The 27,932-nt window shown below is 36.5% G+C and overlaps 1 protein-coding gene across 2 annotated transcripts in view; it reads right to left on the bottom strand.

Annotated features, from left to right (window-relative positions):
* The window catches only part of Dis3 (exosome complex exonuclease RRP44-like protein Dis3), a 310,868-nt gene that overhangs the window by 114,063 nt on the left and 168,873 nt on the right, over window positions 1-27,932 (bottom strand). Inside the window, exons 10-11 of one of the 2 annotated variants that reach the window (XM_090392656.1) lie at window positions 21,239-21,355; window positions 7,799-7,900 (exon numbers count right to left, since the gene is read on the bottom strand). In XM_090392656.1, the coding sequence (XP_090248782.1) occupies window positions 7,799-7,900; window positions 21,239-21,355 (219 nt within the window). The remainder of the gene's footprint in view (window positions 1-7,798; window positions 7,901-21,238; window positions 21,356-27,932) is intronic. The other variant, XM_090392657.1, reaches the window with a different exon arrangement.

Genomic DNA, 27,932 nt, shown 5'->3' with positions numbered 1-27,932 from the left:
AACATTATCAGATCTTATATTTCTATCGTCTAAGGCACTTTGTACCGTATCAATCCACCTATATCTTGGTCTTCCTCTGGGTTGTTTTCCTGCCAAACTGGCAAAGAACACTTGTTTTGCTAATCTTTCTTCTCCCATTCTATTAAAGTGACCATACCACCTGAGATTAGCTCTGCTGACGCATTCCTGGATGCTGACAATGTCAAGTCTTTCCTAATATCCTCATTTTTAATATGATATTGCCAATGATGCCATCTGTTCACGCCTCTAATCTTTCTAAGGACTCTCATATCTGTGGTCAAGTGTTTTACTTCTGACACAGCTCTCAGTTCCATAAGTTAAAACTGGTTTGAACACTGTCTTGTATACAGCTAATTTAGTGTTCCGACTAATTTCTCTCTTATTCCATATGAATTTATTCAATTGACTTCCCACCATACCAGCTTTGCTGATTTAAATATTGGTAAATTAAATATAAATATTTAAATATAGGTAAATTAAATATAGAAATAGACAACTTTGTTGTCTATTTCTATATTTAATTTACCATCTTCAGTAAAAATCTTGCCTAAGTAGTTGAAATGTTTTCTTGTTCCACAGGTTCTCCATTCACAACACAGTTGACATTTTCAATGATTCTGCCTATTTTCATTGTCTTTGTCTTTTTATTGCTGACCTTCATACCATATCTATTACAACAGCAATTGAATTTAGTCAGAGAATCTTGCAGACTTGTAGCGGATTTATTTAGAAGTATAACATCATCCGCATAAAGCAAAGAGCTGACATTAACATCTCCAATTTTGATATCAGGTTTAATACCACTTTCCTTCATAATGTGATCCATATAGATAATGAATATCAGAGTGGATAATGTACATTCTTGTCTCACACCAGATTTAACATTAAACCATCTTCCTGTACTTCCTTCAATTCTAACTGCTGACTTACAACTCAAATAAAGACTAAGTATTGCTTGATATAATGCCCCATTGACACCATATAACTGCAGCGTATTGAATAGCTTCTCTCTTGGCACCTTGTCATATGCCTTTTCCAGATCGACAAAACTTAAATACAGATCTTTGTTATATTCCCATGCTTTCTGGACTATTTTTGTAAAGTGAAGATCTGATTCTGACAGCCTCTATTTGGCCTGAATCCCGCTTGTTCTTCACCAAGCTTTTCTTCCACAATTCTTCTCAACCGTTTCTCAAGTATACTTGCATAGATCTTGCCAGGAACACTCAGTAGGAAAATACCTCTGTAATTCTCACATTCAGTTTTATTTCTGCTTTTATATATGGGTACTATGAGAGCTCTACTCCAATCATCGGGAATTCGTCCCTCTGTCCAGGCCTTCTGAACTATGCAGGACAGCCACTGTAAGACTTTTATACCACCATACTTCAGCATTTCTTATGGAATATCATCTACTCATGCTGCCTTTCCACATTTCAAGCCTTTGATGGCTTTTTCTACTTCGAGTATGGATATGTATTCCTTACTGCATGTCTGGTCAGCGTTTTTTACCACTGTGCTGTCATCACTGCTTGTTTCATTTAGCAGTTTTTCAAAGTAATTACTCCATACTTTAAGGATAACTTTTTCTCCTGTTTTCATGTCACCTTTATCATCTCTAACTCCTTTTACAGCACTCTTTCCTCCATTCCTAAGCTTCTTCAACAACCTCCAGAATATTTTGCCACGTTCTTGATATTTATTTTCTATATTCTTGCCAAAGTCCTCCCATGACTTTTGTTTAGTTAGTTTTACACACTGTTTAGCTTTCTTACATTTGTCTCTGTATTCTGTAAGAGTAAAAGATGACTTATTTGCCAGGAACTTTTGATATGCTTTCTTCTTTTCCTTCACTGCCACTTTAACTTCCTGTGTCCACCAGGGAGTTCTGATTTTTTTATCCTTGCACACAACCTCACCACATGCCTGTCTGGCAGAATCAATGTTTTCTTCAGAGTTTGCCACTGAATCTCCGAGGTTTGATTCCTGTTCTCATACGCTTTCATTTTCTTTTCAATAATCTTTCTGTATTTTAGTCTACAGTTCACATCTGAGAGCTGCTCAACTTTTATTCGCTTTAAAACTTTTTTACATATTATTCTTTTCAATATGAAATTCAATTTTATCCTGCTCAAGATTAAATAGTGATCACTTCCAATTTCAAATCCTCTGTACACTCTGGTGTCCTGCACCAGGGAGAAGACATCACTATCACCAATAACATAGTCAATGAGACTTTTCTTATTCCTAGCCTCTTCTCTCCATGTGAATTTGTGCACATTTTTATGTTGGAACATGGTGTTAGTAATAACCAGTCCATGTCCTGAGCAGAAATCCAACAGATATTTGCCATTATTATTAGCTTTGCTCTTTTTTCCAAATTTTCCCAAAATATTTTTGTATGTCTCACAATCATTTCCTACTCTGCTATTTAGATCCCCAACAACGACCAACTTTTCCTTTTCATTGTGTCAATTGCTTTTTCTAAAGCGTCAAAAAATTCCTCCACTTCTACCTTAGTAGAACCTTCTGTGGGACCATAGGCACAAATAAGTCTCATTGTCCAGTTCCCCATTCTCATATTTGCCCACATTACTCTACTTGAGACTGACTGCCATTCAAGAAGATTAGCCTCGTATTTTGTGTTGAATACTATGGCTACTCCTTCTTTTCCTTGATTGTCATTGCCTGAACATAACATTTTGTATTTATTGCTTAGAAAGATTTCACCAGTTCTGGTCTTTTTTGTTTCAGTCACCCCTATTATGTCGATCTGGTACTTATCTAATTCCTCAGCTAGCTCCATTTCTTTGCCATTCAGACTTCTTATGTTAATAGTACCGATCTTTAACTCTGGTGATGTTGAGTTGGGGTTTGTTTTCAGATTTGTTCCAGTAGCTGACTTTTCGCTGTTCGTCCTTGTTCCCTGGCAAAAACAACAGGGGCCTTGTTTAGCCAGGCGACACCCCAGCCGGCATGAAATTTTGTCATGTTGTACCATATTTTGGTTTAACCAATAAGAATACAATTTGGTCCACTAAATCCCAAATTGCCAGCCCATCCTCGTTCATTCAGTATCAAAGTAGATACCCAACAGGGTGCACCATGAGAAGGTGAGGAGTGGACATTAAGTCAGAAGCCCTGGTCCGTTCTCCGCATTCCTTTAAAGGCTATGTGGAGGTCTCCTCTCAGTTATACAGCTTTGACCCTTAAGCACTCCACCATTGAATACTTTAAACCTGAAAAGTCTGTACTTGCAGAACATGCCATCTTCACCAGACACAGAGTTCATTGGAGAAAGACAAAAGTTCTTCACAAAAGTAAGTTTCTCATGGAATGCCTTTATAAAGAAACACCTGAAACTCTACTTCATTCTCCTAACTTAAACAGATCCGACGGCTTACGTCTATCCCCTTTATGGGAGATAGTACTTTACAAATCAGCTCATCTTTCCTAACTTTTTATTGTATTGATTTTATTTTATTTTATTTTATTTTTTTATTTTTTTAAATTTTTTTTTTAATTTTAATTTTATTTATTTATTTTTTTAAGGAAAGTTATTGACCTTTTTAGTTATCTTATACCAGCTACTTAGGTGGCACTTTTTGGAATGCAGTTATTGTTTAATTTGAGCTTAATGTACTGAAGATGCCTGTGACACACAGGCGAAAATTATACTATTAAATAATCTTTGTACGTGAGTTTTTTTTCCGTTATTAATTTTGTATCGATGTAGAAGTAAGGATGTTCTGATTCCACTGTACAATATGATCAAGCCACATATGGATTAGTGTGCACAGATTTGGTTGTCAGGTTATCAAATGATGAGATGTTGGAGAGGGTCCAGAGGCAATTGACTAAATTGGTTTCTGGTCTTTGGAATGCAGAATATAAGACAGAGTGAGAGAATGCAAATTACAGAGTCTAGTAGATAGAAGGAAGAGGGAAGACATGATCAAGACATATAAATTGGTAATGGGTACTACCAGATTAGCGTGGATGAGATTTATCATAGAATATCTGGAGATAGATGGAGAACAAGAGACCATTCGTGGAAGCTGTATAAGGTGGGCATGAGGAGTAGATTTTTTTTCATTGGAGAGTGGTGGGTGATTGGAATGCAGTGCCTGAGCGTGTGGTGAGTGCAGGCTCAGGCACTGAGGCACAATTATGTAATGTCAAGGTATGATGAGCTGTGAATGTGAGAGTGGGAACTCCTGCAATGAGTCTCTTGACTCCATGGAAGTCTGTTGATAACAATGAACAACCAACCATTACAGTACTGTACAGAATGTACTGTAGTACAGAATATACTGCAGTACTACAGAATGGTTTCATCTCAAGGAAGTTTAAATGCATCCTGGATTCATACAAGCCCATTGTCAAAATCCATGAATCTGTATTGGCAAGTCCCTATCGTCATCTCTGAGGCAACTGCTAAGATCCTGAAAAGATATAATTTAGTTCCTAATTTTTCCCTATCAAGAAAATCCCCTTTTGGTTACTATTCATGAAAGATAAGCAGTCCCCCCCCCCCCTCTCTCTCTTCCTGGTGTTTACCAAGTTCAAGGTGAGGGCCTCCACTCATACTTTGGATAAACAGGTCCTTCTGTTGAAAAATCTGGCCTTGCTCAGCAAGAGTGGACACTGATCGATATTATGTGATGAGTCATGCCTTTTACATCAGTGCAAGTTCATGTTTGAACTGTTATTTAAAGAGTGCTGAAGCACTTCTACACCACCCAAATTTAAAGCAAAATGACACTCTCCATTGGGAGAGTCTCATCCTCATAAATGACAAGCAATAATGTTTCCCCCTGCCATTTTAATTATTATTATTATATATTTTTATTTGTTTAAATTTAATATAATGCCATTTCATTTCATTATGTAATTAAATTTAATTTTATTTCAAATCACTTAATTTTAAATTTAAGTGTTGTGTGTAATCTTATTTCATTGTAACTACTCACTAGGTGGCATCCAACACATAGCTCAGCTCTGTAAATAGGATTAACATTCTTTGTTGTAGCTTCACCTTGTGATTATGCTAGTGCACTGATGATGACCAGTTAGTTTCTGGTTGAAATATTTGCAGTAATAAAATTACTATATTCTTGTGAATACGTGTGTATAATAAATAAAATAAAATCTATTTAAAGGCCTGTGTAACTAAGTGGAAGTGGTGCTTGCCTAAAAAATCACCTAATGCCTTTTATTCCCTTATAGAGAGTAGCCAAAGTCTTTTAACCCTATCTAGATTTTGGAGACTGAGTTGGCAGTTCAGTCTTTACTGATAGCCAATTAGAGATAGCTGGCCCAAGATTATCAATAATTATAAGCGGCAACCAATTAAGAGGGCAAACAAGTGCTACCATCTCTTGGTACTTAACCCTAACAGGATATGTTTTTGTCTGAAAAAAATAAAGTGGCTTCTACAGTTGATTTTCTTGAGTTTACAGGATGAAAAACCCAAGTTTCTGGGAGGGGAAAACCGCTTGCCCATGCCAGGGATTGACTAACCCAGGAACTGGTCGAAGACAAGCTTAGAATAAGTTCCTTCAGTCAGCAACTGGACAAACTTTGTCTATCTTTGTGCAGCCTAGCATAGAGGTGGACTAAGTTTGTCCAGTTGCTGACTGAAGGAACTTATTCTAAGCTTGTCTTCGACCAGTTCCTGGGTTAGTCAATCCCTGGCATGGGCAAGCGGTTTTCCCCTCCCAGAAACTTGGGTTTTTCATCCTGTAAACTCAAGAAAATCAACTGTAGAAGCCACTTTATTTTTTTCAGACAAAAACATATCCTGTTAGGGTTAAGTACCAAGAGATGGTAGCACTTGTTTGCCCTCTTAATTGGTTGCCACTTATAATTATTGATAATCTTGGGCCAGATATCTCTGATTGGCTATCAGTAAAGACTGAACTGCCAACTCAGTCTCCAAAATCTAGATAGGGTTAAAAGACTTTGGCTACTCTCTATAAGGGAATAAAAGGCATTAGGTGATTTTTTTCTTTTCCCCCTGAAATATCTGCCATTATCTTCAGCCATTAAAGAATTTCTCTAAACTTTGCTTTAATAAGAAACTAACATGAAAACTGAGTGGACATGAAATGAAACGAACATTAATACACACTGGGATGGTGGTGGAGGGCAAGAAAGGAGAAAGGTGGCTATGATTTCCTTTCTTAGGGAAGGGGAATCAGCCACCTTCCTGAAGCATAGCATGTTTCCACAAAGTCTCTCTTGGATGCCAGAAAAGATCTGCTTCCTAAAAAAAATTTTCCTCCTTAATGGGAAGAAATGTTAACTAGACCCCTAGGTGATGAATGACCATCACTGATGAAAATTCACTGCCTTGCTTAGGCCTGAAGTGACAAATGCTATGTTTGGTCTCCAGACCAGGGCCTTTTGGTTTCTGCTCTCTTGCACATGCAGTTCAGTGCAGATGATACTATTTGAAAGAACATGCCACACTGAAATTAACTAGAAAGCCAGTATCTCCTCTATTTGAGGTTGCATCATCAAAACAGTTTCATAGGCCAGCCACTAGATAATATAACGGACTTGATAATGCATCAGAGGGTTTCTTGATTAGTAAGCAAACAATCCTCTTGCCACTTACTCTGTTAGATTATGCTTGGAAGGAATTCAAGTAGTGATATGCATGGTGCACTGTCAAGGCCATGCATGAATAGTGGGGGGGTAGGAGTCTGTTACTCCAATTAACCTCCTATAATTAACTTTTGCCATCACCAAACAAGAAAAACACCATGTTTTTCTTGTAAGGACAATCTATTTAACAATAGTTTTTACACAGATTACTCATTTTTCATGAACATTATGTCATTTTTCAACAGTCTCCATCAATTTCTATACACCTTTGTCATTGTAAAGTAAGATACTGTACACAGGCCTTGTAAGTCATTGCTGTTATAGTGGGGTCTTTTCACTAGAAGATTGTTTCAGTTACTTGTTAGTAAAATGGCATACTTCAAAGAGCCAAACAAATGGTAGCCAGAGGGTGCCAGATCCAGGCTATGGGCAAGATGGGGATGATCAATCCATCCAAATGTTGTAATTACATTCCTTGCACACAAACTTCAACACTTGTCTCTAACCATGGTTTCAACACTTTTGGTTTCAAACACCAAGTGTCTGATCCAGCATCTAACTGTGGTCATGTCGTCTCCATACACATTTTTCAGATGAGTATGAATTTCCATTGGACTGACATCTTCCACAGTAAGGAATCAATCACCCACTCCCTGCTTCATATGTACACTTGGCATCTATAAAGATGACATTTCACATGGCATTGAACTAGGGAATAATACTGTCCAATCAGTGACTTGTAAAGCTTTCTGCTGCGCTAGAATCAAATGACAAAAAAAGAGGCATTATATTCATACTTCCCCCTCATACAACAAGGAGTAAATCCTCTATTATGATGCATTAATACACCACCAAAGAAAAATTTTCTAAATAAATTAACATATTATAATCAACTCTCACTGTAGAAAACATCACTATGAATTTTCTCGCTATAACAAACTGCTCTAATGTCCTAACTACAGTCCCATTACATTAATAATGTGTAAAACAAAATTCATACAGTGAAGGAGATCTTCAACTACTTAATAACAAATATGTTAGAACTTCTTTCATACAATAAACTCTTTCTCAACTCCCTGTAAGTTTGTTGTAGTGAGAATCAAGTGGATATTATGTTGCATCACATTATCACTGAAATGAACTTTAAAATAATACAATTTCTTACTTTATCTACAAGATACACTGTTGTACCTCTACTGGAAGCTTCTTTATCAATTGCAGTTCCAGGTCGAATAAAATGAGAGACATCTGCTATATGGACACCAACCTAATGAACAAATTTTCACATAATTTCTTAATAAAGAACTATTGTAAATAACAATACAGTTCAATGTGGCTTACAGCTACATATTTAATAACTAGAAACAATATTAATCCAGTAGTATTTGAGAGGAATATAATTATCACTTATTAAGTCATCATAAGAGGCTAGTTACAGCATAACATGAATCAGTAAAGTATGATTAAAACTTCCTATGTGTTCATTTAAAAGATTTACTGGATTATTATTGCAATTTAGATGGGTAATGAAGAAAATACCATAATAACAACATAATTCTACATGCATGAACATCATTTGTTCATGCATGAAGGCCCACACCATGACAAGAGGTTTTTGAAATCGAATCGAATGCAATAATAATAAAATAGCTCTTATTTTTATTATTATTGCATAGAACTTCTATGGAATTTGAAGACTCAGTGTAAGAAACCCACATTACACCCACAAAGTGCTCAGAAACTATGGCAAACCCACTCCAGTCATTCACCACTCCTGAAGAAAAAACATCTAGTGCTACACTCTTATTCAATTTCCAGTGATTCCCCTGCACACATACCATTCTACTTCTCTATACAAATACTGAACATCTCTGCATCAATCCTATAAAACTCATTAAGTAACTTAAATGTTTCTATCATATTCTGCCTCACTGTTCTTTTCTGCTTATCAATTAACTTCTGAAACCCAAAAAGCTTATCCTCATTAGAAACATTTTATAAATCCACAGGCAAGTGGCAGAGATGGTGAGCATTCGCTTGATCCAGACATGTTTCTCAAAGTGTGTGCTGCAAAATCGTGTTACTATGCCACAAGAAAAAACAAAAAGCATTTTTATTAAAACAGGAAATATAAAACAGGTATTAAATATTTTTAACAGCATTATTTATTAATACAAGAGAAACAAGCAAATTGTCATCATCATCAAATTCCAGCCATGTACCCTCAAGGGGTGTACAGGATATGATAGTACTACATGAAAAAAATTACATCATTACTAACTTCCTATCTACAATTTTCCTCCAAATCTGTCTGTTTCCTCCAGTCTGTTACTTGTAAAGATTCCAACATTATCAGATCTTATATTTCTCATCTAAGCCACTTTATACTGTATCAATCCAACTATATCTTGATCTTCCTCTGGGTCGTTTTGCTGCCAACCTGGCAGAGAACACTTGTTTTGCTAATCTTTCTTCACCCATTCTGTTTAAGTGACCATACCACCTGAGATTAGCTCTGCTAACGCATTCCTGGATGCTGACAATGTCAAGTTCTTTCCTAATATCCTCGTTTTTAATATGATATTGCCATTGATGCCATCTGTTCACGCGAATATTTCTCAGGACTCTCGTATCTGCGGTCTCTAGTCTTTGGTCAAGTGTTTTACTTCTGACCCAGCTCTCAGATCCATAAGTTAAAATTGGTTTGAACACAGTCTTGTATACAGCTAATTTAGTGTTCCGACTAATTTCTCTCTTTTCTAGTAGCAAGGCTTATACGTTGGTCAGACATAACTGGTAATTAGTTTACGGAATTAACAATGCACATAAAGTATATTAATTAAAGGTAACTTTAATGAATAACTTCTATATTTCGGCAACGTCACATTGCCATCTTCAGCAACATAAAGATTACACCAACTCTATCATCATCCCCTACATCCAGGGCACCTCTGAGAAAATAACCAATATCCTCAAAAAATATGACCTTACTTCCAGTTATAGACCAGATAAAAAGTTGGCATCCCTTATCCGCTCTACCAAAGACCAACCACTTCTCCTAGACCTACCTGGTGTATACCAGGTCCCTTGCAGCTGCAAATTGTCCTACTTTGGCTAAACAGGCAGAACAACAAATATCAGGATTTCAGAACACCAAAACTACATCCGGTTTCACCAGTACAGCCGCTCTGGGCTGGCAGACCATGCCTTAGATACCCACCATAAAATTCGTTGGAAGAAAACAAAAATAATTCATTGCAGCAAGTTTAAATACGAAAGATTATTCAAATTATTCTTCGGCAGCTCTAAAAAACGTTCATAACCTCAACAAATTGGTGCATGAAACTACCCCAAATTTGGGAGACTTACATTATGAGAACTTCAGCCCAACTGCAAAGACTACCAAATTAGCCTGCCAGAGGGCACCATTAGGACTTTAGGAACAATATTAGTTTTTTGCTTTCTTCCTCATTTGCTTTGTGTTAATGCCTGCGTGCACATACCATATCTTTATGTTCCTGAAGATGGCAATGCGACATTGCCGAAATATAGAAGTTATTCATTAAAGTTACCTTTAATTAATATACTTTATATGCGTTGTTAATTCCGTAAACTAATTACCAGTTAATTTCTCTCTTATTCCATACAAATTTATTCAATTGACTTCCAACCATACCAGCTTTGTTGATTCTGTTGTCTATTTCTATATTTAATTTACGATCTTCAGTAAAAATCGTGCCTAAGTAGCTGAAAAGTTTCACTTGTTCCACAGGTTCTCCATTCACAACACAGTTGACATTTTTAATGATTCTGCCTATTTTCATTGTCTTTGTCTTTTTATTGCTGACATTCATAACATATCTATTACAAGAACTATTCAATTTAGTCAGAGAATCTTGCAGACTTGTAGCGGATTTATTTAGAAGTATAACATCAACCGCATAAAGCAAAGAGCTGACATTAACATCTCAAATTTTGATATCATGTTTAATACCACTTTCCTTCATAATGTGATCCATATAGATAATGAATAACAGAGGGGATAATATACATCCTTGTCTCACACCAGATTTAACATTAAACCATCTTCCTGTACTTCCTTCAATTCTAACTGCTGACTTACAACTCAAATAAAGACTAAGTATTGCTTGATATAATGCCCCATCGACACCATATAACCGTAGCGTATTGAATAGCTTCTCTCTTGGCACCTTGTCATAAGCCTTTTCCAGATCGAAAATACTTGATCTTTGTTATATTCACATGCTTTGTCCACTATTTGTCACAAAGTGAAGATCTGATTCTGACAGCCTATATTTGGCCTGAATCCCGCTTGTTCTTCACCAAGCTTTTCTTCCACAATTCTTCTCAACCATTTCTCAAGTATACTTGCATAGATCTTGCCAAGAACACTTAGTAGGGAAATACCTCTGTAATTCTCACATTCAGTTTTATTTCCCTTTTAATATATGGGTACTATGAGAGCTCTACTCCATTCATCGGGAATTCGTCCCTCTGTCCAGGCTTTCTGAACTATGCAGTGCAGCCACTGTAAGACTTTTATACCGCCATACTTCAGCATTTCTGGTTGAATATCATCTACTCCTGCTGCCTTTCCACATTTCAAGCCTTTGATGGCTTTTTCTACTTCAAGTATGGATATGTATTCCTGACTGCATGCCTGATCAGTGTTTTTTTATCACTGTGCTGTGATCACTGCTTGTTTCATTTAGCAGTTTTTCAAAGTAATTACTCCATACTTCAAGGATATCTTTTTCTCCCATTTTCATGTCACCTTTATCATCTCTAACTCCTTCAGCAGCACTCTTTTCTCCATTTCTAAGCTTCTTCAACAACCTCCAGATTATTTTGCCACCTTCTTGATATTTATTTTCTATATTCTTGCCAAAGTCCTCCCATGACTTTTGTTTAGCAAGTTTTACACAGTGTTTAGTATTCTTGCATTTGTCTCTGTATTCTCTAAGAGCACAAGCTGACTTATTTGACAGGAACTTTTGATATGCTTTCTTCTTTTCCTTCACTGCCTCTTTAACTTCCTGTGTCCACCAGGGAGTTCTGATTTTTTTATCCTTGCACACAACTTCACCACATGCCTCTCTGGCAGAATCAATCAATGTTTTCTTTAGAGTTTGCCACTGAATCTCCAAGGTTTGATTCCTGTTCTCAAACTCTTTCATTTTTTCTTCAATAATCTTTGTGTATTTTAGTCTACAGTTCACATTTGAGAGATGCTCAACTTTTATTCGCTTTAAAACTTTCTTGCATGTTTTTCTTTTCAATATGAAATTCAATTTTATCCTGCTCAAGACTAAATAGTGATCACTTCCAATTTCAAATCCTCTGTAAACTCTGTTGTCCTGCACCAGGGAGAAAACATCACTATCAACAATAACATAGTCAACGAGACTTTTCTTATTCCTTGCCTCTTCTCTCCATGTGAATTTGTGCACATTTTTATGTTGGAACAGTGTTAGTAATAACCAGTCCAGGTCCTGAGCACAAATCCAACAGGTATTTCCCACTATTATTAGCTTTGTTCTTTTCTCCAAATTTTCCCAAAATATTTTTGTATATCTGACAATCATTTCCTATTCTGCTGTTCAGATACCCAACACGGACCAACTTTTCCATTTTCATTGTGTCAGTAGCTTTCTCTAGATCCTCAAAAAATTCTCCTACTTCTACCTTAGTAGAGCCTTCTTTGGGACCATAATCACAAATAAGTCTCATTGTCCAGTTCCCCATTCGCATATTTGCCCATATCACTCTACTTGAGACTGCTTGCCATTCAAGAAGATTAGCCTCGTATTTAGTGTTGAATACTATGGCTACTCCTTCTTTTCCTTGATTGTCATTGCCTGAATATAACATTTTGTATTCATTGCTCAGAAAGGTCTCACCAGTTTTTGTCTTTTTTGTTTCAATCACCCCTATTATGTCGCTCTGGTACTTATCTAATTCCTCAGCTAGCTCCATTTCTTTGCCATTCAGGCTTCTTATGTTGATAGTACCAATCTTTAACTCTGGTGATGTTGAGTTGGGGTTTGTTTTCAGAAGCAAATTGTACGTAATACAAACTAGAATGGTTAAAATTAATGAGTTAATAATTACATCATTTTTTATAATTTAATGAGAAATATGGACTTGCTTACTTTTGCACAATTGTTTAATACGGTGTCGAATTGCAGACAAACACACCCGTAATTCTTGATCAAGAAAAAGAAGTCACTCTCATTTCTTACTTTTAACGTTGGCCAATGTGGAAAATCTCTGCTAGCACAATTATGTTTTCAAAAAAAAATGTAGTAGTGTAGATATGGAATCTGATAATACTGAGAACTCTTTATTTTGCCAAATTCCTGATTTGAAGTAGTGTTGTTTCCCTAAACTTCAGCTGAAAAGTAAGAACAGCCTGACGTTCTGAAAAATTTTCTACCTCTTTTAACAACAGACGTTTTGTGTCTAGAGTAAGCATGACAAAGTGAGTACAGATCCAATCATATTCATTCACAATGAGGGAAGGAAAGTATTGTTGTAGTTTATCCTCTAAAACTGAGAGATGTTCTAAAATCAAAGCAGGAAGTAATCTCTTGATCAGTATCAGCTGTGAGAGGAAATATTTCAAGGTTATTGTTTTCAACATTTGCCTTCCATATTTTAATTTTTTTTAAGAGCCCATTCAGCTTGTCACTTGATGTAAAGAGATTTTCTTCCTTCCCCTGAATACTAGCATTTTTTTAAGGCTTTTTAAATGTCCAAAAATATCAGCCAAGTACACAACTTTTGAACACCATGTCTTGTCTTTAATCAGGACAGCAAACTCAGGTTTCTCTGTAGCAAAAATTTTTAATAACTTATTCCTCAGTTCATAAAATCTGGAGAGTACTATGCCTTTTGCCTTTGGACAACCGGTGTTTCATGATGAGTTCCTGCTTCCTTGCACATGACTTTGAGAAGTCTGGTCTTAACTAATCTAGTTTTAATGTAGTTAACCGTTGCAACTACTGGGCCCATTATGCTCCTTAGGGCTTCAGGAATTGTTTTATTCACCAAACCTTCTTGAAGCTTCTGCGTGGACCCTTCCTTAGGAAAATCTTGCTTTAATCTAGAAATAAAACCTTTAATTTGACCAGCCTTTGCCGGTGCACCATCAGCGCACACTCTAAAATACAATTTCCCCAACATAACTTAATTTCTTCCAACATAGTTGCTATAGAATTGTATATGTCTGATCAAGTTGGCGTAACAGGTAATTCCGTGCATGATAAGAAAACTGTTCAACAACAAAACCTCCATTCAAAAATCTTATGTAATCTGAGTAGTTGGCATTTTTGGCTTATGTCTGTCGACTCATCTAGCTGAAGTAAAAAGTTTTTACTCTCATTCAACAGAGGCAAATTTGATATATCCCTCTTGCAGTGGTGGCTCATGGCTTGAAATCGTGTGTGTGTGGGGGGGGAGTTGCAACTTTCATCAAAATATACATACACACTGTAAGTACAGTGTATACGTGTTTGATAAAATATCAAAATTATGGTAAAAATTTAAAAAAAAATTAAACATGAAAAAATATTTATTATTATAGATAAAATTATACAGTTTAGTATAATTCAAAATTACTTAAAAATAAAATCCATTCTTCTTGTTTTGTTTTGAACGTTATGTCTTTAATTGTAATGTCCAAATATTTAAAGAGACGCAGTAAACACGATAAGCACAAACACTCTACTACTAGTGTGAACTACATATAAACAACAGTGGAACTGCACGATGGACAGTGCCACATTACGCTAATAGCTCACATCTCACTATAACGTGCATATGCTTGCGCGCGTAGCAATATGACACTGTGGTAAACACAGTGCTGCTAGCATCCTTCGCCCTCCTAATTGCTACAAGATGGATTTTTATTATTTTTTATAAAAAAACAAGAGAATTGTATAGGATTGTTGATGACAAAAAAATTAAATATTACAAGCAAATATAAATAAATTAATAAATATATTTATATATCAAGAAAAATTGGGGGTGCTGCAGTTCTGCAGTGCCTATGCACGAGCTGCCCCTGCCCTCTTGACAGCCTCTCTTAACACAGATTTAACAATTTCTTTACAAGTAGGAAAAATCAAAGTTTCTGCTATTGTATGTGGCTGCATGTTCCAGGCAATTATTTCAGCCACCTTATAACTCGCTACTTGTCCCTTTTCTGCAATTGTTGCTATTTTTCCATTGACTTGACTTGCTTTACCTGAGAAGAGAGCAAACAACAGAAATAGGCTGTATCTTTACCAATTAAATGATTGTATTTAATATTAAAGTGACTCTTCAGTTTGCTTGGAACCACTTTCATTGCTTAATTTTTTGCCACATGCAACACACTCAGGAAGTGGATGATTTTCAGATCCAGTGTATGTAAATCCATAATTTAAATAACAATTTGATACTTGCACACAGCACCAGACATTGAATCAATCTGGGAGGATACCCTGACTCTATTAGTTGGTCTGAAGTAATCGCTAGTTATATTTTCACAATGGGCATCTTCACTTTGGCTGCTTAACCATGTTCACATTATTAAGTGTGCCAAGGTCTGGAAAAGTTTGAGATCCACTGATCTAGACACTGGATCCTCTATACCACTTTCTCATCCCCAAGAAACACAGGTTAGTGTTTCCCATATTTTGGGAAGAAGTGATCAGATACGTGCATGCATGTGTGTGAGTGCATGTGCGCGCGCACACACACACACAGTAATCCAGATGTGTATGCATAAAGACTAAGTGCTGGGAAAAACATGTTAGAGGCTTAATGGAGTAAAACAGCACTTAGAAAGGATTAAAATAATATTTAATTCTTCCAATATTTCATCTCTGTCACTGAGATATCATCAGGAAAGTAGAATATGAAACTTGCAACAAACATACACACACAAAAAGGCAACACTAAACTAAGTGAAACACACGAGACACCCCCCTCTGTGGGCACCTGTTGGCAGCCTACGATGAAAGCTGGGATCTCGAAGTATTAGTGTTTCCCATATAAGTGGTCTTTTTCCAATCGATTATATGAGCCATATCCAAAGCATGGTCTACAAGGCCCAAATGACCACAGTGATGATTGCAGATGTATTTTTTTTTTTTTTTAAGTTCTTCCATGCAGATGTTGGCTGATCTTCTTGTCTGTCCATAGCAGGCTAACTTGCAGGAACAGGGAACTCAATATACTCCAGGAATTGAGAAAGGAGGGATTATGGTCTTTAGTGAAGTGGATAAAGGCAGCTAGTTTCAAGTGGGGCTTGAAAGCCATGCAAAGGTTGTATTTCTTTAGCATTCTGACTAGTTTTTCTGAAGTGCCTCAGACATAGGGGGATGATGATGATGATAGCATTACTAAAATCTTTCTGAAGAGGTCGTGGATTAGGGGAAGGACTGATTACTTTTTTTGATACTGTGGGAACCGTAGCCATTAGATAAGGTGTGGTGTATATGATTAAGCTCTACTGCAAAGAGATAGGTTATAGGCTCTACTGGTTAGTGTTTTAATGATACCATATTGTTGAGGGAAAAGGTGATGGGAAAGTTTGTGAATGTATCTCTGTGAATGAATTTCCTGTAAACTGAAAAGGACAGATTACCACTGAGTAGGCCTCTCTCCAGTTATTTTATGGAATGGTTTGAAAAACAAGCTCTTGATTCAGCCACTCTCAAACCTTCTGTGTGGTTAAGATATGATGTGGTCTTATTTGGCCTCATGGATCATACACATTACTGTTTCCTTTCTCACCTCAGTAATCTTCACGCTAGAATCCAGTCTACTATGGAATTTTTTATGGAGAAGTTTTTTTTGGCATCGATTGGTGCAACCTTGCCAAAAGTTACAGGCATTAGTGAGATTTGTCTGACAGCAGATGAACTATTTATGGAGATAGAAAGTGAGCTATATTTTCAGGAAGGAGGGAGAGAATAGGATGTGTATAGGGGAGGGGACTGCCGATTATAGCATATGAATTGCAGCCCAAAAAAAGAGTATCTTATCAGAAAGACAGGGATAGCATCTTTATTCATCTGGCTGAGTTGTATACATCCAGACAAATGCTGTTGGACTCAGCAAATTGTATGATGTTTTTAAATTTCTACAAAAAAATCAACCTGTACAAGCACATTTGACTGTAAATTTATCTATAAGTAGATCTCACATTGCTCAATTTTGTACACAATCTTATTACTTATCCTTGAATGTTTATGCACTGCTACAACTTTGTTGTAATTTTACTCATATATAGATACCGCATTGTTCAATTAAATTTTAGTAAATACACATATTATTTAATAAATCACCTTAACTATTTATATACTGCTGTAACCTCCAACCTTGTGTACTATTGTGGCCTTAGATGTGACTTTATTTATATGTGAATGCTACACTACTTGAGCTTTGCATGTACAATTGTACATATATACTATATGCTAAGTTGTCCTCAACTACTTGTGTACTCCTGTTCATATATAGATACCACACTGTTTAATTTAATCTTATGCATATTATCTACTAATTGACCTTGACTGTTGTAACCACTGTGGCCTTTGACGTAGCTTTGTTTATATGTGGAGGCCACAATGTTTAACTTGACTTTTGTACATACAGATTGATTTTATCCTTGATTACCTGTGAATGGCTATAACTGTTTAACCTTGTGTATTGTTGTAGTAACGTTTGCTGTAATTTTATTCATGTGCAGATAATGTATTGTTTAACCTTATACAATTTTATACATATTTTCATTTACAATTTTATGTACTAATGTATTTTTTACTGTTACTTTTGTTGTAATTCTATTTATATGATGACACTATATAACTTAACTTTGTACATTTCAGTATACACCTTTATTTATTTATTTTTTTATTTACTAATGTATCTCTGACTATCTGTGCACAGCTGTAGTCTTTGCTGTCATTTTGTCTATGTGTAAATACTCTTCTGCTTAATATTTTTGTAACTTTCTGTAAATCTTGTGTACTGCTACAAACTTTGGTTTTGACACAGTATGACCATTGTAGTCTTTGTGCCAATAAAACATAAACCAAAACCAAACCAAAAGTGAAACTAGATTTGCATTTCTAAGTCATTTTAACATTCACCTACTTTGGGTATGGTATTTTTTAATATTAGTATGTAAGAATTAGAATATGTTAAACTGTTATTCATATTTTTTGGTTTGACACCCATTTTCGACTAAGAAGTTTTGTTTCAAATCATATTTACAGTTACAACCATTGCATTAGCTCAAGACAAGGATCGCAAATTAGGTCTATGTGCATGTCAACCATCCATGCATAAATAAAAATGAACATATTTTCCCTACAGAATGAGCAGAACTTATTGCTCAGCCATGATTAAAGAAAACTATTAAGCCATAACATCTGTACCCCCTAAGCACTGAAGACTATCATAGATTGCAAAATGATGATGATGAAATTGTGTGCGTACATGTAAGTGGAAGAAAGACGGACACAAAATCAAATCCCTTAGAAATATTAATTTTTTAAATCCTTTTTATTATAGTGAAATTCGACTAATTTCTCACATCCTCTGATGTACTTCTTCAGGAATGGAAGTAAACAGAGCAACTTACATCTTATAAATGTTAAAGATGAATAAAAATAAAATGCACATTGAGCATTCAATATTATTTGTTCAGCTCCCTTTGTAAAGTTTAAATATCTTTTACAAGACAAGCCCATAAGTGATTGAGAATAAGACCTTATTTTCGGTTGCACTGTGTTGGCCATCAAATTATTATTTTTATACGGGCACCTCCATGGAGTCCGAAGACTCATCACGGGAGACCCAATCTATCATCATACCTCTCCTTGAGCCCATTAACAGACAAAGCACTCGCAACTGATTCTGGTAATTCCACTCATTCACTACTCTCCAAGTAAAAATCTAGTCCTCACACCCTTACTGACCACACCTTTATCCAACTTCCAGGGATGATCCCTTGTTCTGGTCCCTCTAACCAAGTGCTGAAACATTTCCCCTGCATCTATCCTATAAAATCCTTTAAGCAACTTAAATGTTTCTACCATATCTCCTCTTTTTCTCCTATCAACCAACTTCTGCAATCTGCACACATTCAATCTATCCTCATAGGGAACATTTTACAGGCCACTCACCATCTTGGCACTTGCCTCTGAATCCTTTTCACTGCTTCCTCATCCACAAGAAACCAGGGGGGGAACAGACTTGAGCAGAGTCATCCAGATGTGGGCGTATCAAGGTCTTATAAAGAGGAATTACAACTTCCTTATCTCTACTTGTTAATGTGTTCTACACTAGCCAAGTAATCTTATGGACTACCTTAGCCACATGTCCCCTAAACCAACTTTGTCTAATACCCCTAAATCTCTAGCTTCATCTATTTCTTGAAGTACAGTGCCATCAATATGATACATGGCTTGTAATCTATTTATACCAAAATGCATAACTTTACATTTCTCGACATTAAACTGATACCCATTAACTTTTGCCCATACTGACAGCTAATTGAAATCGTCTTGAACATTGTCTTGATTAACTATTACTCTTCCTAATTTCACATCAACAAACAATTGAATATTTCCTTTCAGGTTATTCCTATATCATTTATGTATAAATTAAACAACACTGAACCTTGTGGAACACAAAGTTCAGTGCTATTTTCAGTGTTCAGAAAATAAGTCACCTGTTTTCGCCTTGATTCTGCCCCTCCATATGCTTTTTGATATCTGTCCAGCAGTCACCCTCTTTTCCACTTAACCGTGTCATATCCATCTCCATTTGTTCTAATTTGTGTAACAGAGTTCCATGTGGTATTCTGGCAAATGTCTTTGCATAATTATTGTGTAGCCATTTCCTTTATCCAACTCAGCTGTTACTCTATTATAAAAAGTTAGTAAATTGCTAAGGCATGACCGACCCTTCACAAACATGTTGACCCTCATACAGTATCATATTTTTATCTACCCATTCTTAAATTTTCTCTCCCAATTTTTACCAATTTTTCTAGTACTTTTACCACCATACCTGAGATACTGATTGATCTATAATTTGATACTGTTGTCGTAGAACCTCCCTTATACAAAGGAATTATTTTCCCCTCTTTCCACTCCCTTGGAACTCTACCAGAGCTGAGACTTTGTTTGTTGTCAAGCAACTGAAATTTTTGTACTTTACTTTAAAACCTTTAAATTTACAGAATTAGATATGATAGCTTAATGAAAGGTGGGATCCTGAAATAGATATAAAGACAAGGATTGAAGTTGCGTGGCAGTTCTTCATGAAAATGAGAACATTATTCTGCAATAAAGATCTAAACATAGAAGTCAGATACCGAATGCTGAAATGCTACATGTGGTCTATTCTGCTCTATGGAGTTGAAACATGGACATTGAAGACAACAACCATCAAGAAAATTGAAGCCTCTGAGATGCGGCTATATAGAAGAATGCTAAAGATATCATGGACAGAACAAATTACCAGTGAAGATGTCTTAAAATCCATTGGCAAAGACAGAGATCTCATACAAACAATCAAGAAACAAAAAACATCATAACTTAGCCACATCATGAGAAATGGCAAATACCAACTTCTATAAACTATTTTGCTAGGAAGAATTGATGGCAACGGAGCTAGAGGAAGAAAAATAATATCTTGGTTTGACAACATTAAACTAGTTGATTAATAATAAAAACTGTTTATGCATGTTAATTTATTAATTTAATTTACTTCAAGTATGAACAACTTTCTGATATATATATATTTGTGTATATAACACAGTTTTAATATACAGATGAAATACAGATATGAAAATAATCAGTCTTATGGGTGAATGTATCACTGCACAGAAATGTAAAATGAAAGTCTTTCTTTTTAAGAATTACAGCATCTTAACAGGATGCCATTTAATGGCCAACTCATCTCTCAATAAACATATAAAATTATTTACTATTGATTTTATGAATGTTTACTAGAGTGAATGGGAGTTGAAGTTTATATGAATCTCACCCATGAAGGCTTGTAAGCCTATAGAATTAACCAGATAATCTGGAAATCCTATGCTAGACACCAAACATCAAACTTCATCAATTTATTTCAGGCTTCTAATAAGCAGGTGGTCGTGGTCTCACACAAGCTGAAATTCATCTACGACCTAAAGACACTTGCAAAATATACAAACTTACTGACTGTTGATTGGACAGCTGGTTTGCCAACCGGCTGGCAATTATTATACTATGCACAACCTTTAGTCATAAAAGTAACAAAATGACAGCTTAATATTGCTGTTAGGAAAAAAAAAAAGAAAAAACAGCACATATGAATAAGAGAAAGACAAAGTAGGTGAATTTTCTGAATCCTATTGCATTTCAAAAAAATTTGAAGTTTTTTAAAAAAGTTTTTGTCCTAACAACAAAAAATATATGAATATCACCTTAGACCCCACCCCCCCCCCCCCAACCAACACATAAGAAATATGTGTCCATCAGAGAATTAAACAATTATGGGATTTAACAGCAATCTGAATATAACATAAGATAGTTACTTCAAAGTTCCCATTTTCAAGCTGGCGGCAATGTAGGGCATCATCAATATCTGTACACCCAGGGGGATCCACACTGGCAATTACAAGATGTCGAAGATCTTTCCTCATACTCTCATCCTATTTTAAAGGGAGGAACTTTTCAATAATAATGATAAACAAAACAAATATAGTTGACTCTCACTACAGAAAACACCATATAGTCTGCACCAAGAGTAAATTCCCACTATAACAAAATCTTCCTGGGTGTCCTACAAGTCTGCTGTAGTGAGAGTTGACAAAGATTTAATTTTTAATAAAAAAATTATATTCTTTATTATGTATAGAAAGGCTTAGGAGTCATTGATTGTTCATAATAATATTTTTCTGATTTTCTATCCAGCATCATCAGAGCACAATTATAACTGTGACAGGCACACAGCACTGAAGTCCTTACATACCTTACTAAAGTCTGAACCCTATGAGTCAGATAACCACAAAATTAATTTAGAGAAGTCGGGCTATCAGGTCTTAAAACGACAGTTTCCCAGATCTTTCGTAAATTAATGCAGTCATACTTGTTAAGGTTTGGGAGAGTACTTCATAGCTGATGCCGATTCTAAAAATAGTTTCTCATACCTATAATGACTTCTATATAATATAGATGTTTTCTGCCATCTAACTGTATGAAGGAGTATCCAGAGCATGACCTGCCTGTCCCAGCTAGCCATGCAGATGATCATGGATGTAAATTTTGTGTATTTATCTATTTTATAAGAATTTTTGCCACTGACTAAAAATGTGCTGGCTTTTTTTAGCCACTGGCTAAAAAAGATATCTGAACTCAGTTTCAAGAGGAAGTGAACACTTACTCACTGAGCCAAGGCTCAGTGGGTAAGTGTTTTGCTGATGCCATACTGTTGGGACGGTGATGATATGATATGGGTTTTACTAGCGTATCTATAAGGAGGAGAGTGTTTTTACTTTCCTTTACTTTCTTATTTTTTATTTATTTATGGCAACGTTTGTTTTAGGATGTTAGCTGTTAAGATGTGCCAAAAATATATTTAATGTGCCTGGACCATAAGGTGAAATAGCAAGCAACAACATCATCAACATAGTGCAGCACAAACTAATGGTTTAAGTGTGGCCATGTTGGGTGCTTGGTTTTCAAGATGTTCAATATAAAAGTCAGCTGGGGGGGGGGGGGGTGAGCACAGGGCTAATAACCCAGTCTTAGAAAAAAATCTTTGCTATGCAATTTGAAACCTTCCAAAATGTGATACCCGGATGAAGAAAACAGAATACGAACTGCCACGAACATGAGGCACCTCTGTGAAAGCCCATCTGGGGAAGCAGAGGCGCAGAAGAAAGTGACAGACACCTTAGAAAAAGACAAGCTTAGACTGGGATGTTGGAATGTTAGAACCATGTTCGAAACTATGAAGACATATCAAGTCTCGAGAGTTCTAGAAAGATATAGACTAGAAATAATCGGATTAAGCGAAACGAGATGGATAGAAACCCGGAAAAATCAAATTAAACTCTGGTCAATCCTTAATCTACTCATCATCATCATTAAATTCCTGCCATGTACCTCAAGGGGGGGGGGGGGGTACAGGATATGATAGTACTACATGAAAAATTTACATCATTACTAACTTCCTATCTACAATTTTCCTCCAAATCAGTCTGTTACTTGTCAAGACTCCAACATTATCAGATCTTATATTTCTATCGTCTAAGGCACTTTGTACAGTATCAATCCACCTATATCCTGGTCTTCCTCTGGGTCGTTTTCCTGCCAAACTGGAAGAGAACACTTGTTTTGCTAATTTTTCCTTGCCCACTCTGTTTAAGTGACCATACCACCTGAGATTAGCTCTGCTAACGCATTCCTGGATGCTGACAATGTCAAGTTCTTTCCTAATATCCTCATTTTTAATATGATATTGCCATTGATGCCATCTGTTCACGCCTCTACTTATTTTTCAGGACTCTCATATCTGCGGTCTCCAGTCTTTGGTCAAGTGTTTTACTTCTGAGCCAGCTCTCAGATTCATAAGTTAAAACTGGTTTGAACACTGTCTTGTATACAACTAATTAGTGTTCCGACTAATTTCCCTCTTATTCCATATGAATTCAATTGACTTCCTACCATACCAACTTCGTTGATTCGGTTGAATCAACGAAGTTGGTATGGTAGAATATTAGAATTAGTAGAATTCTGTTAAATATTTCCTTATTTAATTTACCATCTTCACTAAAAATCGTGTCTAAGTAGCAGAAATGTTTTACTTGTTCCACAGGTTCTCCGTTCACGAAGCAGTTGACATTTGCAACGATTCTGCCTATTTTCATTGTCTTTGTCTTTTTATTGCTGACACCTTCATACCATATCTATTACAACAGTTATTCAATTTAGTCTGGGATTCTTGCAGACTTGTAGCAGATTTATTTAGAATTTCTTAGTGCTGAGGCTGATTCCATGAAAACCCTTCGTATTTTAATTTATTACGGTGTATTATCGTGGCTTTCTTCCACTGTATTGTATGGCGGGTATTCAGTGCATGGTCTGCAAGACCAGAGTGGCTGTATTGGTGAAACCAGATGTGGTCCTTGCGTTCTGAAATTCTGATATTAGCTGTCCTGCCTGTGTAGGACAGCTTACAGCTGCAAGGGACCTGGTATACATGAGGTAAGTAAAACCACCAAAAACTAACATGCCCAGTAAGGAAATGAAATCTCTACTAGAATTAAAGAAAAACAAGGAAATAATAATCACCAAAGCGGATAAAGGGAATGCCACAGTATTGCTTAATCAAAAGGATTATACAGGTAAGCTGAATGCTCTATTGTTAGATCGGGCTACTTACCTCCCTATTGAGTACAATCCCACCAACTCACAAATTAGAAAACTCCAATTAGGCTACTTAAGATGGTCACTTCTTGGCCTGTAGAAGTCGCTAACAAATTAAAACCATTTAACTCCATACCCATACTTATGGACTCCCAAAAATACACAAGGAAAATGTGCCATTACGTCCCATAGTGGATGGCATCGATTCCCCCACATACGGACTAGCTAAACATTTGGCCAAAGCTCTCACACACTATACTGACAGCACACCTTCACATATAAAAAACTCAGCCCACTTCAAAGCTAACATAGAAAACCTTACACTCAAACACACTGACATAATGGTCAGTTTTGATGTCTCACCCTTATTCACAAATGTCTCACTCAAAGAATCCTTAGAGCTAATCCAAGCCAAATTTCCTCCCAATATCAGAGCCCTATTTCAGCTCACAATGGCAAACAAACTCAGGCTAGTTTGTTTGGCAAGGAAAATTCTACAAACACATAGAGGGGACAGCCATGGATTCTCCACTCTCCCTGCTTTGGCCAACTTTTATATGGAGACTTTTGAAGAGAAAGCCTAAAACTCTGCCCCACAAAAACCAACCATATGGCTTCGCTATGTTGATGATGTGTTCGCTATTTTGCCACATAGCTCCAATGCACTCCTCTCCTTTCTAACACACTTAACCAACACCCAAGAATCAAATTCACCCTGGAAGAAGAAAAAAACAACTGCCTTCCTTTCTTAGACACACTAGTCACCCACCAGCATGATGGAACCTTGGCTTTCTCAGTCTATAGAAAGCCCACCCATACAGACAGACACATTCACCAACAATCCTTCCCCTCCCCCCTACCTCACAACAATATAGAGTCATTAAGACACTACACAACAGGGCTAAACTTATCTGTTCAAATCACAATTCCCTAACCACAGAACTAAACCACATTCTCAACACTTTCTCAGCCAATGGCTACCCCCCCCCCAAAATATTGAAACCAATAACCCCCCCCCCTCACAACAAGGATTACTCTAAATCCATCACCATACACTATATCTGAGGTACCTCGTAAAAAATTACAAAAATCCTAAACAAACATAACTTAACTTCTTGTTACATACCATATAAAAAATTGTCATCCCTTATCCGCACTAATAAAGACCCCCCCCCCCCAGACCTACCTGGTGTATATCAGATCCCTTGCAGCTGTAAGCTGTCCTACTTTGGCCACACAGGCAGGATAGATAATATCAGTATTTCAGAACACAAGGACTACATCCGGTTTCACCAATAGAGCCACTCTGGTCTTGCAGACCATTCACTGGATATCCGCCATAGAATACGGTGGAAGAAAGCCACGTTAATACACCGCAATAAATTCAAATACGAAAGGCTTTTCATGGAATCAGCCTCAGCCCTAAGAAACAATCCAAACCTTAACAAATTTTGTTGCATAAGACTGCCCCAAATTTGGGAAACCTACATCAGAAGACCTTCAGCCAAATCACCCAAGAATACCAACATTGCCCGCTAGAGTGCACCATCAAGACTTTTAGGAAAAAGAATAGCTTCCTGCTTCGTCCACATTTACTGTTTGTTGTACTTGCGTGCATGTGTCTTGTTTTATAGTTCCTATGAAAATGGCAACATGACGTTGCCGAAATACTGGAAGTGTATTAAAAATTTATTTTAATGTATATCCTAGTATACGTTGTAATTTCCTTAAGCTATTTAGTAAAAATGCATAACCAACGTCTAAGCCTTTCCATGATAATTACTCCATACTTCAAGGATATCTTTTTCTCCCGTTTTCATGTCACCATTATCATCTCTAACTCCTTTTACAGCACTCTTTCCTCCATTTCTAAACTTCTTCAACAACCTCCAGAATATCTTACCACCTTCTTGATATTTATTTTCTATGTTCTTGCCAAAGTCCTCCCATGACTTTTGTTTAGCTATTTTACACAGTGTTTAGCTTTCTTACATTTGTCTATGTATTCTCTAAGAGCACAAGCTGACTTATTTGCCAGGAACTTTTGATATGCTTTCTTCTTTTCCTTCACTGCCTCTTTAATTTCATGCATCAGTGACCCCAGGAAATGTGTCCACCATGGAGTTCTGATTTTTCTATCCTTGCAGACAACCTCACCGCATGCCTCTCTGGCTGAATCAATCAGTGTTTTCTTCAGGGCTTGCCACTGAATCTCCAAGGTTTGATTCCTGTTCTCAAATTTCATTTTCTTTTCAATAATCTTTCTGTATTTTAGTCTACAGTTCACATCTGAGAGCTGCTCAACTTTTATTCGCTTTAAAACTTTCTTACATGTTATTCTTTTCAATATGAAATTCAATTTTATCCTGCTTAAGACTAAATATCGATTGCTTCCAATTTCAAATCCTCTGTACACTCTGGTGTCCTGTACCAGAGAGAAAACATCACCATCGACAATAACATAGTCAATGAGAGTTTTCTTATTCCTTGCCTCTTCTCTCCACGTGAATTTGTGCACATTTAATGTTGGAACATGGTGTTAGTAATAACCAGTCCATGATCTGAGCAGAAATCCAACAGGTATTTGCCATTATTATTATCTATGCTCTTTTCTCCAAATTTTCCCAAAATATTTTTGTATGTCTGACAATCATTTCCTACTCTGCTATTTAGATCCCCAACAAGGACCAGCTTTTCCATTTTCATTATGTCAGTTGCTTTCTCTAAAGCATCAAAAAATTCCTCCACTTCTATCTTAGTAGAACCTTCTGTGGGGCTGTAGACACAAATAAGTCTTATTGTCCAGTTCCCCATTCTCATATTTGCCCACATCACTCTACTTGAGACTGCCTGGCATTCAAGAAGATTAGTCTCGTATTTAGTGTTGAATACTATGGCTACTCCTTCTTTTCCTTGATTGCTATTGCATGACTACAGTAGACTCTCGACTATCTGGAGCCCGGATTTTATCACGGAGAATTATAATAATAATAATACAGTAATTCTCAGTGATAAAATGAGGAATATGTACTATAATTTACTTTGCCAAGGCGTTGCAAGCAGGCGTCTGTTACAATCCTCTTACGTGCCGTGTGCATGACACAAGTTGAGACATGCAAAGTGAAGATTTCCCCCGCTTCGTCAGTCGTGTATCAGATGTCCACAAGTGCAGAATACGTTTGCCACTGTTCCTGGTTACGTTGGTAAATTGTTGTTTGGTGTGCTTCGTTGTTTTTTTATTAAAGATTACGAAATGGGTGATAAATGAAAAGGTTGTAGTGACTATGAAGGAGAAACTACACGTTATAAAGCGACTAGACTCTGGGATAATGGCAAAAACCATTACTTCGGAGGTAGGAGTCGGGAAAAGTACAGTTGGAGACTGGAAGAAAAATCGAGCAGAAATTGAAAAGTGGTGTGCTGCCCAAGCTAGTGGAAGTGGAATGAAAGTAAGAAAAACAATGCTGAAAGGTAAGCATAAAGAAGTTGAGGAAGCTTTATTTTTGTGGCATGAACACTTAAGAGGAAAAGGCTTGCCTGTTACTGGGCCGATATTGCAGGAAAAAGCATTGCAATTTAAGCGACAAATACATATAGAAGGAGAAGATTCAGAATTTAATGCCAGTGATGAATGGTTAGATCGGTGGAAAAAAACGATTCAGTATTTGCCAGATTACCATAAATGGGGAGACTTTATCCGCTGATAAAGAGGCTGTACCTTTGTTCAAACACTATCTTTTTAAGCTTACTGAAAAGGAGGGAATTTCTGGGGAGTAGTTGTACAACTGCGATGAGACCGGTTTAAATTATAAGATGCTCCCTACAAAAACGCTTGCATCAAAAAAGAAGCTGCTGCAC

This window comes from Typopeltis vanoorti, chromosome 5 (assembly GCF_054136105.1).
Source record: "Typopeltis vanoorti isolate ZY-2024b chromosome 5, IOZ_Tvanoo_1.0, whole genome shotgun sequence".
Lineage (NCBI taxonomy): Eukaryota > Metazoa > Arthropoda > Arachnida > Uropygi > Thelyphonidae > Typopeltis > Typopeltis vanoorti.
Note: the sequence above shows the minus strand (reverse complement) of the source record. Positions and strands in the feature narration are given on the sequence as shown.